The following is a 15,663-nucleotide window of genomic DNA, read 5'->3' on the forward strand; positions in this document are numbered from 1 at the left end:
TCAGGGGTAGCAGATACAAACAAACATGTGAAATTATATACAGTATAAGTCGCACCCCCAGCCAAATTATGAAAAAAAGTGCAACTTATAGTCTGGAAAATACGGCATTATACGGATAGTCAAAGTGCAGCTTTATAAACCGTATACGTTCCCCACTGACAGTGGTGATTGGATGATCAAACATAAAAACCCGTCCAGTTGACATTGTGTATTGTCTTTAACATTTCTTAACCTGGATGAAGGAAAAATAAATAAACTTAAATAAAAAGGCAGTTCTTGTACAATGAAACTTAAACTAGGCCTTTTTGTTTATTTTGAATTATTGCTGAGCTTACGTTTTCTGTTTTGCTTTAAGTATTGTATAAGTTGCGGATGTTTCATTGTTTGTTGTCTTCCTTTACCCTAACCCTATTTTACCTCCTTGTGAAGGAAACGTCCTCAAAGTTTTCATACTATGCTCTCTCTCTACACTCGACCAGTCTCCTTCTGCCACCACTTACTCCCTGACCACCCCTGGCCTGCCCCCTGGATGGGAAGAAAGGAAAGACGCCAAAGGAAGATCATATTACGTCAACCATAACAACCGCACCACAACTTGGACTAGGCCCATTGTACAGGTACAGCAGGTCCGAAGGGGCGAAGGCTGCCCTGGACTCATGCATGGAGCGGGACCTTCCCCCGGCTCAAAGTGCAAGCAGCATTTCCCCCTTTTGTCTTTGTTCTCTTTGTCGCTGTGACAAAAAAAAATGGAAACTAACCTCAGTGTTTGCATATTTGTTTGTCTGTCCCCTTGCCTTTCGATTGTGTCCCTGTCTTTCTCCTCCTTAGACATTTTGTTATGTATAGATATGTCTTCTTAAACCTTGGCATGAGTGTCCATTTACATGTCTGTGATTTTGACCCTGCTTCACTTGTCATTTCCTGTGAGCAACTGTGTCATTGAACTGTATAAAGCAGCATCACTATAGGACTATGCTTTTCTCTTTCTTGCTTGTAAATGCAAATATATAAATGAGTTTTGTGACATCTCATGGAAAGATCATGCTCATAACTTGGGTGTTTTTAATCTCCCCCCACCCCCCATTTCTCCGAACACTTGTTTTGTTCACCAAACTGTTCATTGTAGCTATTTTTGTCAGACAAATTCATTTTCGGATAGTTTCTCAAATGATTTAGTCTTTGTGGGACTGATTTTTTTATGAGAAATACATTTTTGGAGAGACAAAGCATTTTACAGCCCTGTTCACAAAGATAATATTGCATTTTTCTTACCGGGTTAGGATAAAGATAGGGATTAGGAGTCATTTGTATCCATGTAATTACCAGAAGTAGGGTTGTTTTTACACTTTCAGGTACCGTGGTATTTACATCTTTTGACCACGCCGCTGCAGCGCTGTGAAGTGTTACCCCTAACTTAATAAACGTTCCCTCTCACTGACAGCTGACTGAAGATGGAGCCAGCACGTCTGCCGCAGCCTCGGGAGGAGCTTCAGCCATGGTCACTCCCTCCACCCCCTCCTCCTCCAACGCCTCCAACAACCACCTCCACGAGCCCCAAGTCCGACGACCTCGTAGCCTCAGCTCCCCCACTGTCACCCTTTCCACTCCCCTAGAGGTGAGACAGACCCAGCCGTGCCAGTCCATTTCCTTTCCTCAACACCTGCTAATTGCCTTGTCTCTGTTTTTACCCCCAATCTCCGTCATCGGTCTGAAATTATCTCCTTCAGCTCTCTGTGAATCACGAGTATTGCATTTCAGAACTTTCTTTTTCTTACAGATTTACAAAAACAGCTCTCGTATGTGTCTTTGCTCGACCTCTTTCCCTTCATCTGAGACCACTTACTTTGTTTTCTGTTTGTCTGCATCTCTAAAAGTAACCAAAATACTGATTTTTATTACTCATTTAAAAAACGTTTCAACTTTCAGACTGAGAAGCAGACTCGTCACAATAATATCAACAATTTCCAATGTATTCTTCTGTGTTAGCAATAGATTAAAATGTTTTATAATACTATGAGGACAGCTTGCACCAGTCTTTTTTTCTCAAATTGCATTAGTTTTTTTCTTTTCTTTTCTTTTCTATTCTTTTCTTTTCTTTTCTATTTTTATTTTTTTTCAAGGCAAAAGTGAAGCTGGCACTTGGGCAATTATACTTTTGGCTTTTCATATTAATGATTAGGAAGGTGCTTGTGCTATGTGTGAAGAATAAGGTCATTAGTTATTATTAACTATATTAACTAACAACTGATTAGAAAGTAAACTGGGTTCCAGCTGTAAATCAGATTCAGATAGAGGAGGTTGGATGATGATAACGGTACATTTTTTTTGCTGTAAATCATATATATTCCTGTAATAATTCCTGTTTATTAACTTGTGAACACTGTTTTTGTTATTATTAATATATTTGTTCTTATGTATAACTGCTATATTGATTTGGTAGCTGAGTGCTGCATTTTTACATAGTGTTAAAACAATGCCACTTCAGTTACATTCTACATAGTGACATTTGTTAATTGTTTGGTGAATTAGGGAGCCAACAATATTCCAGTGCGGAGGGCCGTCAAAGACACCTTCTCCAACCCGCAGTCTCCTCAGCCATCGCCCTACAGCTCACCTAAGTCACAGCACAAGACCCAACAGAGCTTCCTGCCCCCAGGCTGGGAGATGAGAATAGCCCCCAACGGACGGCCTTTCTTCATTGACCACAACAGCAGAGCAACCACTTGGGTGAGCCGCCACTTCAGAATATGGGTCAAGCTGTGTGTCCTAAATGAGGTCTGCTTTTTAAGGTCTACATTCAAACTTTCCACTCACTTGCAGTGGAAGGTTTTGTAAATATATTCCTAGTTATTGTTAGTGACATCTAGTGGTGTGAAAGTCATTGTTCATACCCGTAGAGCAGGGGTTCCTAAACTTTTCCGGCCCCCAAAACCACTCAACCAACAACTGACCCTTCTGAAAAATGTAATTAGCGTTTATAATAACTGAAGGTGCAGAATATTTAAAATCTGGTTCTGTATTTTGATATTTGGCTTAATTTCACTAATAACCGCTTTTGTTACTTCTTTCCTTCTTCTAGGATGATCCTCGACTGAAGTATCCAGTCCATATGAGGAATAAGAACTCAATGGAACCGGGTGAACTTGGTCCACTTCCTGTAAGTTTTATCTGAGTGAAGCGTCTCAAAAGCCAATCATTGGGCCCACATTTCCACCCCTTATGAATTTCAAAGCTTTGTCTGTTTTCACATTTGTGATGAAGGTTTAACAAATTCAAAAATAGACTTTCATTGAGTTGATTTTCTTTAGCTGAACATTACTTGGCTTTAGTATAAACATTAACAGCGCTGTATGGAGCTCAATAGTAGCGTCAACTTTAAAGGTTAATTTTCCTTTAATTTTTTCTTATTGAATTTTCCAATATAAGAAAACACTTTAGTTATAAGTAGTACTTTTATGTAATTTAAGATGAGATATAGTCAGTAGTTTCCACTATTGGCGCCGTTTGTTTTACCCAGTGCCCAATAGTGATGGGGGAGAGAGAGCGAGGGGAAACTTACCTAGTGACGTCATTTGGTAATGATTAAAACGAAAGTTTTTTTTTTTTCTGATAAATCCTTTTCACGCCTCATTGCTGCCTATTCCAGATTCACATCTTGTTGCTACTTTTAGGAAGCTTTCAAGCTCATTTTTGGATGAAATTAGAGCCATGGTCAGACTCATTTTTTTTGTATCCATATTTTTTAATGGTTGTGGAGCAGGTCGGTGTTGCGCACTGTGACCCGTACATCACAGTTCCCAGTCAAGTGCCCGAATTCCCCCCTGGTTCCACTGCATGCGTGTTCACTTCGCTCCCCTCCTCTGCAGATCGCAACGAAAACCAACGGCTACGAATGCATCCATTTTCACAGCGTGCCGGGCTGCACATACCAGCGATTTACTCAAAGCGATTTTAGATTTTGCTGATGCTAGCAGTTAGCTGCTGTTAGCAAAACTTAAGCCATGTTAGCGCAATAGCTTACCTTTGTAGTCTTTCAGCTGCTTCTTTCCTCTAGTTTTAGGCTTGGCATTTCAGAATCTTTTTAGACATCATTAATGAAGGTACAGACCTTTGGAGATTTTACTTTTGATGTGTGCCAAGTGGCCTCTGAGCTAAATGCCAAATCAAATTTAGTCAAGTTTCTGCATTTCATGTCAACATGTTTGTGTATAACTCTTGTAAAATTAATAATTATCTAGCTGCAGACAAGCTGAAAACTGCAGTCACAGAGGTTTTGATGCTAGTGCCCAGGTGTTTGCGTATAAGGGTTACTTGGCAAAGAGTTACATGAACAAAGTTATATTGTGTAAAATCCGAATGTGTGTCTCTTTCCTTTTTGGACAATCTGACTTGTGGAGCTGTTCTGTAGCAGAAAATAGACTGGATCAGTTTTTTGTCAGAGAGCGGCGGAGTATTGAACCAGTAACAGAGCCCTTATGAGCAGAGGAGGAGGATGTGGAACAATTCATAGGCACTACAATAGAAACCTATTTACTGCAGAACACGGAGCGGAGCAAACACGCATGATGTGGAATTTGGCTGTTAGGATCTTGCAGTGACCATTGTGTGTTTTGGGCTGTTGTAAAAACACTATACTTTTTCTCAGACAGGTCTTGCAGAGTTTTGTGCATCTCATGATGATTGTGTGGTGTGTGCATGTGTGTTTCTTTTCTCTCTCCTTACTGGTGGATCTAATGTTTGCTTCTTCTTCGCCACCTGGCCATGTCTGTTTGGCAGCACCTACCAGAGGAGGTTGGTTGATGCCTTCCTCCATCTGCCTGCCTACTTGTCTGGTGGTCTAGTCAAATGCCTGCAGACAACCTTGCACTTTCTTTCTCTTCTCTCTGTTTTTGTTCCCCCTCACTGTCCTGCCCAGCATGGATGAACCGTACCCCCCCAGTTAAAATTCTATCACCCTTGTTTGCATCGCCACCTTTTTTGTGAAAAATGTAAGTGCAGCGTGCTCTATGAACGCCCTATGCCCCTTCAGACTGCTCCTTTGCTATGTACGTACGTCTGCAATTTGGCAAGTTAAAGTGGTGTGGTGCAAACTATAAAAAAGGAAAAATAGATAAATATAGGACAAAGTAGCCTGGCTTTAGCCATCCGTAAACTTGTACATGTACGTCTGGGTCTGATCTCAGTGGACGCGTTACATCAGTTGAATTTCAACCTACCATTCAGCGAGCGGGGGAGGCGGGGCTTGTAGGTGACGTCATTTGCGGGTTGTAGTTTGGCAATGGCGGTGGATACGAAAGTAATGGAAGCTCTTCAATCCGTCCTGGCTCGGCTCCCAAATCGAGAAAATTAAAATTGAAGCCTTGGAATGTGCAAGGAATATTCCCAAGAGTTATAATAGAGTTATAATAGAGTTATAATAGAGTTATAATAGAGTTATAATAGAGTTATAATAGAGTTATAATAGAGTTATAATAGAGTTATAATAGAGTTATAATAGAGTTATAATAGAGTTATGACAGTGTTATGATAGAGTTATAATAGAGTTATAATAGAGTTATAATAGAGTTATGACAGTGTTATGATAGAGTTGTGATAGGCCCCCTTGTACGAAACGCAGTGAGTACGAGGGTCTGGTAAAACCAGGCTAGGATCGAAGCATTTAATCATAATAAAATAATATATATAATTTAAAAGACTAATAACACAAAACCAAGTTTTTTCTAACTATGTCACAAAGTTAGAAAACAGGCCAGGAGAGGTGTTTGATTCACAAATTGCTTGTGGTTCCGTCTGTCTCCCTCACACATACTTAGGGAAGGTTTGCACCCTCGGCTGTACTACAACTAACTACAATCTATATCTATTCTTAAATCTTAACCATGAGCTCTTTCTCACCTCCCACAAAGATATTATTGAATTATGATCTACAAACATTGAAAATACATAAATAAATATTATGGTCCATGTACTTTTGCATCATTGTATTTCACATTTTAAAAGGAAAATGCAAACTCAAGAATTCAGTTATTTTTTACATATTCTGTACTTGTTGACATTTATTTGAAAATTGATTCTGCCAAAAAAAACAAAATCAACCTTTTATTGATTTTGTTGAATCATATTCTGCAAATAGGAAAATAGAGCAAATCAAACTTCAGTAGATCAGACACTATTGAATATGAGCATCTTTAGCTCTGCTCCCATTCACACATGACTGAGCTCTGTTCATCCTGGTGACACGGTCATTCTCAGAGGATCTGTAGCCAAATGTGCATGGCACGTCCTGTAGACAGAGGCGGGGCTCGTGGACTGTCCACACATCATCAGACTGCGGTGCGTAGACAAAAGTTCCAGAGGGGCATAATTGGATGTGTAAAGGTCATGGTACAGGTGCACAGCCCGACCTTCCCAAAGCCAACCAAATGCTCCGTAGCTGGGTGAGGGGTTTGTTCTGTAGGCAGACTTTTCATATAGGCTGGCCCTCTCCCCGTCTTCAAGAAAGAGGGATTTTTGCTTTTGGCCGCTTTGAAATGCAAATGACAATAAACAATAGTTGCACTGGAAATGCCTTTGTGCCATCAAACTCTGGATGGAGACCGTGACCTGATACATGTGCATTTGTATTTGTTAAAGGTGTAAATCACTTTGAGCTTTAGAACATTTAGTGAAATTGTTTTTAAAAGTCGTACCAGGGGTGTCTTGGTAGTTGTAAGTGCAAGCTGTGTTAAATGAGACTTAAACTGTTCCGTGCTGGCAAGTGCTGGCAACATTTATTTTCAAGATGCACCACAGTTACTCTGCCCAGCCACTAGAGGGCGCTCAGGGATAGTGCATTGACAAAGCCATAACAAGAGGAGTGCCCTGGCGTTCTAGGCTGTTCTGAAAGTGCTAGAGCGAGGATGTCTCCGCGGTGTGTCCAGGAGTACCCTGTTCCAGTCAGTGCTGGGTTCCATGGATTCTGTCAGATTTTTTTGTTTATGTGGTGATGGCATGTCTCAAAGGCATGCTGGGTAGTGCAGGGTAGTTTTTTATTTATTTCAATGATAGCCCCGTTGAGATGAACCATCTCTTTTTCAAGGGGGTCTGACCTGAACACAAAATAACAAAACATAGCAAGTATTGTCACATACATACAACAGTCACATACACATAACAATCACAAGGTCTCATGTCTTGCTCTCCATCCCCGCCCACCAATGTCCTCCACTTTTAATACAAAACAATATTAACAATAGGTATAAAGAGAAAATAAAATAACATAAGAAGAGAGATAATAGTACAAAAAAAAAAAAGAATAATTATAATAAAAGGTTACAACATTGTTTGGACAATAGGAAAATGCTAGTGACATTGACATTGACATTTTAGATTATTGTACAAGGATGTTTTGAATAGATGTAGAGATGTAGTTGATCTAAGTTCTATTGGTAAATTATTCCAGTCAGATGGGGCTTTATAGTGAAAGGCTCTCCTGCCTACCTCCTTTTTTACATGTGGCACTCGATAAAACGGTTGGTCCAAATCTCTAAGTGCGTGTGATGACGTGAAAGGAACCATATGCTGTATTAAATATGTAGGATAATCATATCGGATACATTTATAAATCAGAATAATCCACTGGAGCCGTCTTCTGTCTTTGGGTTGTAGCCAGTCAAGTGTGTTATACATAGTACAGTGATGAGTCAGATAATTACATTGAAGCACAAATCTGCAGAGCGAGTTTGTCAGTGTTGTCAGTGGTTTAAGAACAGCATCTGTGGTGTTTTGGTAAACAATGTCTCCATAGTCTATTATTGGTAGATGAGTTGCTGAGTTACGTAGAACACCCCTGCAGTCCAGCAAAGATATCACAGAAAAAGGGCAAAAAAGAAAGTATGAAAGGCAGTGTATAAAAAGTGCATAAATATTTTTCATTTGAAGAACTCTGTGGAGATGTGTCAGGCCCAGATTATGGGTGTGGGGCCCATGTGAAAAGAGAAGGAACTGATCCTACAACCTTAAGTTTTCAATGCTACGCTCTACGAGGTGAGCTACAAGTCTGAGGATGAGTGGGCCGGTTTAAATAATAAAACTCCTGGGCATGGTCCTAGCATGTCACACACAATGGGCCACTATAGACGTGGACGGATAGCCTACACCAGCCTTAGCGTTGACAGAGCTCGGGACAAACCCTGTCACACGCATGTGTCTGCTTTAAGGATCAGCCACAACCAGCCAGGATCAGGCACGACATTCAGCACTCACAAATACGAACAGACAGTACGTGAGCTGCGCCTGCGTCTACTGGACGTCTGCATTTGGCTAGAAATGAATGACCTGGTCATGTGCTTGTGAACAGGAGCAGAGCTAAAGCCACGTGCTGATTGCTGGTCAATAGCGTTTGGAGTTTATTTTGCAGACAAGAGACCACTAAAGTTTAAGTTAATACCCGTTTTTTCCCCCTCATGCGTGAACATCAGAAGACTGGCATTTCATTTTGCCTCACCCGTTAACAAGGGCAGTTTCTAAAGTCATGGGTATATTCATTTTCTATCTAGGCAGTATTTTGTACGCAATACTTCAAAATATATAAAAGTTACATTTTCTTAAGCCGAAATAAAGCACCATATTTAAAAGAAACGTACTTTTCCAGCAGAAGTTCTCAGTTTCTTTATTCAGTCAGTATTGAACCACAACCTACCCCATTGAACCACATTTTTTTTCTTTGTCTAACGCTGGTGCTGTGTGAGTGTGTGTGGTATGTGACACTATCCCAAGTGGCCATTGTGTCAGTGGAGTTACTGGTTTAACTGCAGTGATGATATAACCTCTATTTTGTTATCATTTCCCTGCCTGGCTGCTGTTTCAGACTTTACTCAAATAGGAGCAAAATCCCTCCCAGTCCTTTTTGTCGATTGATTGAGCTTATCACGTGTGATCGGACTTTGAGGTGGTTGGTCATGTACTAGTCACGAGAGTTCAATCAAGCAAGGACGCGACCGGATGGATTTCAATGACTATTTGATGCCAGCCTGCTTCTTGTTGTTATTCAATGACACGCATGCATTTTTTCATTGTCTGTTTACTCTTTCCAGCCCGGGTGGGAAGAAAGAGTCCACACAGACGGTCGCACCTTCTACATTGACCACAGTAAGACGGTGTTATTCAGTCATTTGAGCCTTTCTTTATATTGTGCCTTTTCTACTAACGAAAGATACAGAATCAATAGATACAGACGGCATCTCTGGAATCGCACATACGGTCATGTTTGAAAACAGTTAACAGGGATATCAATTTGGAGAAAAATCGAATTATTCAAAAATTACAAAACAAACGCTGAATTATGAACATAGTTTTATACGAAATAAAGATGCAAAGACATGGGGAGGAGCAAAGTGGTTCAATAAGCCCATAAATACATTAACAACGGAGAATGCTAACATGGTGGTTCAGGTTATTATCATGCTAATGCTAACACTAGCTACGACTGCCGTTTTTTTCGCTTCTACTGAACAACCTGCTATGAAATAAACATCCATATGGACCCGATTTAGACCTAGCTTTATTTGTATGTGTTAAATAACTTTATATTTAAGAGGAAAATGGCTAAAGATTCGGTTTTCCCCCTCGGCGAGGCCACGCCCCCTTCTATGACGCGATGCCGTCTGTATCTATACTAGAAAACACCATGACAGCGCACAGAGACAAAATGTTTCAAGGACAAAGTGTTATGATATAATATTTCTATCAGAACATTTGAATTATATTGAAATTTAGATTCTTTTTGATTATGCATATGATAATGATACAAATTACCTCAATATTTCAAATGTTTTGTTCAGATACAAAGAACACCCAGTGGGAGGACCCCCGCCTGCAGAGTCCAGCCATCACAGGACCAGTGAGTGATCTCCGCTAAAAGATTGCTATTTACCAGTTTTAACTTTTTGCAACAATAATGGTTGCACTCTCAAAGTGAAGTAATGTACTTGGTTGCCGCTCTTTCCTCTTGCCAACACCATGTTTCCACTTTGAGCACTATGAGATGTTGCACTAGTTTCCATAACCTAGATTCCCTTCATTAAAGTATGTGTATGTGTTGATGCTTTGCAGGCAGTTCCCTATTCCAGAGAGTTCAAGCAAAAATATGACTACTTCAGGAAGAAATTAAAGAAACCTGTAAGAATAAGTGACTATTTTCACCAATAGCAATATTTCCAGTTCATTTAAAGCCCAACCTGTTGCCCTTTCTCTCCCTAGGCGGACATCCCAAACCGCTTTGAAATGAAGCTGCACCGAAATAACATATTTGAAGAGTCCTACCGTCGGATCATGTCCTTGAAGAGACCAGATGTTTTGAAAGCAAGGCTCTGGATCGAGTTTGAGTCAGAGAAGGGCCTGGACTATGGCGGAGTGGCCCGAGAGTGGTTCTTTCTCTTATCTAAGGAGATGTTTAATCCTTACTATGGGCTCTTTGAATACTCTGCTACGTAAGTACTCGCGTTTGCTTGCCTTGATTATATATCCCAACAGCTGCTCCATCAGTAACATGCCTTGGCCAGTACTTTTCCTATGAGACTTGGTTTCCTCATATTGAAATGTCCATCCTGTAACAGTTGTTTCCCACGTACCTGGAGTGTGTTGTACATTTTGTTTATTATTATGCTTCTTTTACTCTGTCATCAATAGATTCCAGCACAATGCCCACGTATCTGAACTTAGGAATTCAGGCACTGTTGTATGAATGGTTAAGCATAGTGTTATTTTAATGTGTTCATAAATTCTGCTTTTACAGTGACAATTACACTCTTCAAATCAACCCAAACTCTGGTCTCTGCAACGAGGATCATCTGTCGTACTTCAAGTTCATTGGCCGTGTGGCAGGAATGGCAGTGTTTCATGGAAAGCTCTTAGATGGTAAGAAATACAAATCTTTACAACTTTGTATTTATCTAGATATAATATATGTATTCTAGTTTTATGTCAGTATCTACAAATCATTTTATTCTGATTTTAAATATATTTTTTTTTGCAGGATTTTTCATTCGTCCATTTTACAAAATGATGCTCGGAAAACAGATTTCTTTAAAAGACATGGAGTCTGTGGTATGTATGATTTTAATATCAAATGTTTGTTTGTTTGTTTGTTTGTTTTTACTATGTGTTCTGTTTCCTTCTCTGCAGGATAGTGAATACTACAACTCCCTCAAATGGATTCTGGAAAATGATCCCACTGAGCTGGATTTAAGGTTCTGTATTGATGAAGACAACTTTGGACAGGTGAATAGATTATAACATGAAATGATATTTATCAAAATGAAAAGTTGCTTTGGTTATTGATCCATTTGTTCCTGTTTCTACCTCAGACTTACCAGGTTGACCTGAAGCCCAATGGTTCCGACTTGGTGGTAACCAATGACAACAAGAAGGAATACATTGAGTAATGTTTTTTGTGTTTTATGTGAAATAACACACTTTCATTAAAATGAACAGATATGAAAACATGTACATTTATTTTCACTAGCCTTGTCATCCAGTGGAGATTTGTGAACCGGGTCCAGAAGCAGATGAACGCTTTCCTGGAGGTATTTCTATGAGAGAGTGAACCACATGGGGGCGATGTGGTTACACATTTCATATTTACACACCCAGGGACTTGAGTCCTCTTTTCTTTACAAGGATATGTTATAATTCTGATCAACTTTCAAAATACGATTGTTCTGTTTTCAGGGATTCACGGAGCTCATTGTCGTCGATCTCATCAAAATCTTTGATGAGAATGAATTGGAGGTATTTCAATGCAAATGAAGTCTCATTTGTTCGTTTGATGACAGTGATAATTAGCGATAATTGAGTGTTCCCTGTGTCGTTGCAGCTGCTCATGTGTGGTCTTGGTGATGTGGATGTCAATGACTGGAGACAACACACTGTTTACAAAAATGGCTACTGCCCCAACCATCCAGTTATACAGTGGTTTTGGAAGGTATTGGCTTATTCTTAATTGCTGTCATTTCAACCTAACATTTACTGCTATTCTCATGTACTATATGTGCACTGGACTTGCAGAGTTCAAAGTCTGTTATAATAGGCGTGTTTACTCTGATAAAAGTCTGCCCTGGTCAACATTTGTCATGACCAGTCCCATTCAAGCAAAACATGTCTGCTTGTGTACATGAGATACAACCACTTTGTAACATAAAACATTGTACTTTTTATGTTAATAACATGTGTACTTTATGTTATTTAGGTTGTGCTCTTAATGGATGCTGAAAAGAGGATACGGCTTTTACAGTTTGTCACAGGAACATCACGAGTTCCTATGAATGGCTTTGCTGAACTTTATGGTATGAACAAGAACGACCTAAAAATGATCAATAATTTGTGGATGACAGATCTAACACAGGTAAATGTTCTTTTTTGTGCCCAGGTTCTAATGGCCCACAGCTGTTCACAATTGAGCAGTGGGGGACACCAGACAAGCTGCCAAGAGCTCATACATGGTTTGTAACTAGACTTTGAAACAATTAGACGATTGTACCGCAGTCTAACCAGTATGTCCTCCTACTAGTTTCAACCGCTTGGATCTACCAGCCTATGACTCCTTTGAGGACCTGCGGGAGAAGCTCCTCATGGCTGTGGAGAACGCACAAGGCTTTGAGGGTGTCGATTAAAGCCGCTGTGGCCACACACCGCACAAGAGAAAAAAAACATACAAAAGGCCACAGGAAGTCCATGCAGTTGTCGTAGCAGTTCTCTCCGAGCATGTTCTGTAATCCCTGACTGTGACAGACGGCACAGCAGCCTCTTGTTAAACTGTCATCTCTGCAACTTTCAATCTTTTCAATTTGGGTTGACAACTAAGAGGCGTTGTGGACAAACAGTGAGCCTAATGCTGCATTTTTCACATGAACAGGCATGAACAGTGACATTGTTGACAAGCAACCCTGTATACAGTAGTTCACGTCTCACTGTCCTCTGATAATCTGCAGTGCTGGAATGACACTAATGCATTTCAAGAGCTCCTTTGTGTAAGCTATAGCACAGTATTTGAGTCCTTCAGTTATGGGTCCAAGCATGGCCTTAATCTGGCTCCTCCGTGCACTATTTCCCTATATATATACATATATATATAACCTGCAAAGGCACTATGACCATGTCACACTCAGATCCTTGGACCAACACCAGATTACCTTAGGAATGTGAGCCAAATAAAAAAACAGGAAATTGGCCAACTTCACATCCAAGCCTTGTCCAAGTTTTGTGATCAGTTATTGCCGCTGCAGCCTTTTGTAAAATAATTATTTTTATTTTGTTTTGCTATTTGGAGGAGTATGAGAAAGTGGGACCCCAAGGTCCCTACAGATACAAATTTTATAGTTTTTTGCAATTTTCATGGAACATGAATTTTTGAGATCATTAGTTATTAGTATTAATAATTAATCTATAATTCTAACAAGAATTTCCTCTGACATATTTGTACTGATGAACAATGTTGTTTACTATTTTGACAGTTCAGTATAATCATGTGATGTGCAAGTAAGGCTAGTCTGGGGAATCATTAGTCCATATCATTTGTGATAGCAAATATGTTGCATAAAAAGGTTTATATTGTATAGCTATGGAAGCAGCATGAAATTGTATCTGTGTTTGCTTAAATACATGAATTGGACACTAATCCGTCTTGAGGGTGAGAGGGGCCAATTGCATCAAGTACAATAGTCTTCTGCCTGTTGCTGTTGATAGTGCTGTAAATTGTTTCAAATGATGATTATAATTATACACACATATATATATATTAATATATATATTAAAATATATATGTTTTAATATATATGTTAATATATATATATAATCTCAGTCAGTATATAATAATAAATAGAAGTATGTATTATTGATCAATGACACTAAATGAAGCGGTGTGCGACGTGCGTGCAGGTGTTTGATACAGAAGCTGTGATTGCCACTAAATTTAAAACTGCATGTTTTATGATTTTTCCAACACCTATGAACCAAAAGGGCACTTTATTGATCACTTTGAGGTCATGCGAGTATTGTTTATCTTGTCATTAACATGAATGTGATTGTTATTTCCATTTTGAGCGCTTAATTGGTGCAATATAAAATAATCTGCAAGTCTTACCTGCTGAAAAAAGATTCAGAAGCATCTCTTTTGTATCTTGTATAAAGCCCTCTGCTCCACTATCCAGGCCAACTGTAAAAAGTAACTAAAAGTTCTGGTTTTATAGAGGAGTTTCTTTTTTATTTACTGGCATAAATTAACCACTTTCCTTATACTCTCCTGCTACTCTGTGGTTCGTATTAACTTCTGTCTAATAAAAATGAAACTTCTCCAAATGTTGTTGTTCTCTCATTATTAAAGCACAAAGAAAAAAGCATTAGTTAAATGTTAAAAGTATTAAATGTAAAAATAATTTTGTGGCACTCAAACCATTAAGTGGACATTTCATTGATCTTGTTGGTATTTGAGCATGTGCTGTGGTGAAGGGACCTTAAGTTCATTCACTTAGGCAATCAGGGAGTTATCAGCTCCAAGGACAAGTAAACAAAGCCACACTGCCACTGTGGGACATTTATCAAAACCAATAGCCCCAGCGGGATCACAAACACACTTGAAAGCCCACTGCTGTCCTCCTCTCAAGTCGCATGGGAATAGATAGATAAAGTAAAAGCTCTAATTGATCTATTTATTTGAGTTTACTGTGAAGAAGTTTCAACTGTGCTTAAAACAGAAAAACAAGTTAAAACTGTTGCAACAAACCATTCAACCAACATTAGTATTGTAGGAACATGAACATAATGTAAAATCGATATATATAAAGTTGTATGTATATTATATTTCATATTAAAGCAATCAGCTCCTCTTAGCAATCCCAAAGTAGTAAAGTTACTGAGTTCATAACATAATGTGTGCACTTGCATGAGGCTGAAGGTGCACATACTGTACAACACATAATCAAATTCATTACACACTTCTCATGTTGACTTAAAATAATAATAATTATAACAATAAAAATAATAATAATGATAATGATAATGTGTGAGTTTGGTGTTTTTTTGCTCTTTCCCTCTTTATCCCTGCAGCCTTCATCAGTGGTCAGGGTCGATCAATACTTCCCCTGTAGCTTATCACTGATGTGGAACTGGCTGTTTGTCCAAAGCGTGCTGTGTCTACATAAAGACTTGGACAGGACAGAGTTGGACCCTAAATGCACCGTGAACCACCCCATGGACCTCCTATGTGTGGTCCTGCACTCACTTGTGGACTTTAGTTTGAAAAAAGAAAAGAAGAAAACGGGACAAGAGCTGACCACTGTGAGGTGGAACAGCAGACAGTGGAGCAGCTCTGAGGAGACGGCAGCGTCCAGGTGAGCAACATCATTCTATCACATCAACATTTCATATCTTCAACTACATGATCCTTCTCACCTCTGCAGTGTCATCACAGTTAAAGAGCACATTTTCACATCTGGGGACATTTCTTTATAATGTTTGTGTTCTTGTGAATTACTGACTTTGTTTTGAAATACAAAAACAATAAAACAGGGATCCACTGTATTATTCACAAAGTTTTGCGTAAATGTAAAAGTTTTGTGTAAAAAACGTTTTACAAAGTCACATGTTCCTCACAGCCAAAACCACACAGGTGCTCTCATCTCACCACAG

At 39.3% G+C, this 15,663-nt stretch overlaps 1 protein-coding gene across 8 annotated transcripts in view; it reads left to right on the top strand.

Moving 5' to 3' along the window:
• nedd4l (NEDD4 like E3 ubiquitin protein ligase) overlaps nucleotides 1-13,798 on the top strand; it is a 31,225-nt gene extending 17,427 nt beyond the window's left edge. For 4 of the 8 annotated variants that reach the window (XM_079551300.1, XM_079551295.1, XM_079551298.1 and 1 more), the window contains 19 exons: nucleotides 480-617; nucleotides 1,442-1,615; nucleotides 2,530-2,727; nucleotides 3,080-3,157; nucleotides 4,777-4,791; nucleotides 9,075-9,129; nucleotides 9,822-9,880; nucleotides 10,093-10,158; nucleotides 10,240-10,469; nucleotides 10,775-10,896; nucleotides 11,015-11,085; nucleotides 11,164-11,259; nucleotides 11,346-11,419; nucleotides 11,504-11,564; nucleotides 11,710-11,769; nucleotides 11,855-11,962; nucleotides 12,227-12,323; nucleotides 12,407-12,479; nucleotides 12,548-13,798. In XM_079551300.1, the coding sequence (XP_079407426.1) occupies nucleotides 480-617; nucleotides 1,442-1,615; nucleotides 2,530-2,727; nucleotides 3,080-3,157; nucleotides 4,777-4,791; nucleotides 9,075-9,129; nucleotides 9,822-9,880; nucleotides 10,093-10,158; nucleotides 10,240-10,469; nucleotides 10,775-10,896; nucleotides 11,015-11,085; nucleotides 11,164-11,259; nucleotides 11,346-11,419; nucleotides 11,504-11,564; nucleotides 11,710-11,769; nucleotides 11,855-11,962; nucleotides 12,227-12,323; nucleotides 12,407-12,479; nucleotides 12,548-12,650 (1,878 nt within the window). In that variant the 3' untranslated portion in view covers nucleotides 12,651-13,798. The remainder of the gene's footprint in view (nucleotides 1-479; nucleotides 618-1,441; nucleotides 1,616-2,529; nucleotides 2,728-3,079; nucleotides 3,158-4,776; nucleotides 4,792-9,074; nucleotides 9,130-9,821; nucleotides 9,881-10,092; nucleotides 10,159-10,239; nucleotides 10,470-10,774; nucleotides 10,897-11,014; nucleotides 11,086-11,163; nucleotides 11,260-11,345; nucleotides 11,420-11,503; nucleotides 11,565-11,709; nucleotides 11,770-11,854; nucleotides 11,963-12,226; nucleotides 12,324-12,406; nucleotides 12,480-12,547) is intronic. The other 4 variants (XM_079551301.1, XM_079551302.1, XM_079551296.1 and 1 more) reach the window with 1 other exon arrangement.
• The last annotated feature ends 1,865 nt before the right edge of the window (nucleotides 13,799-15,663 follow it).

The sequence above is a fragment of the Gobius niger genome (assembly GCF_951799975.1).
Source record: "Gobius niger genome assembly, chromosome: 2".
In the NCBI taxonomy this organism is placed as follows: Eukaryota; Metazoa; Chordata; class Actinopteri; order Gobiiformes; family Gobiidae; genus Gobius; species Gobius niger.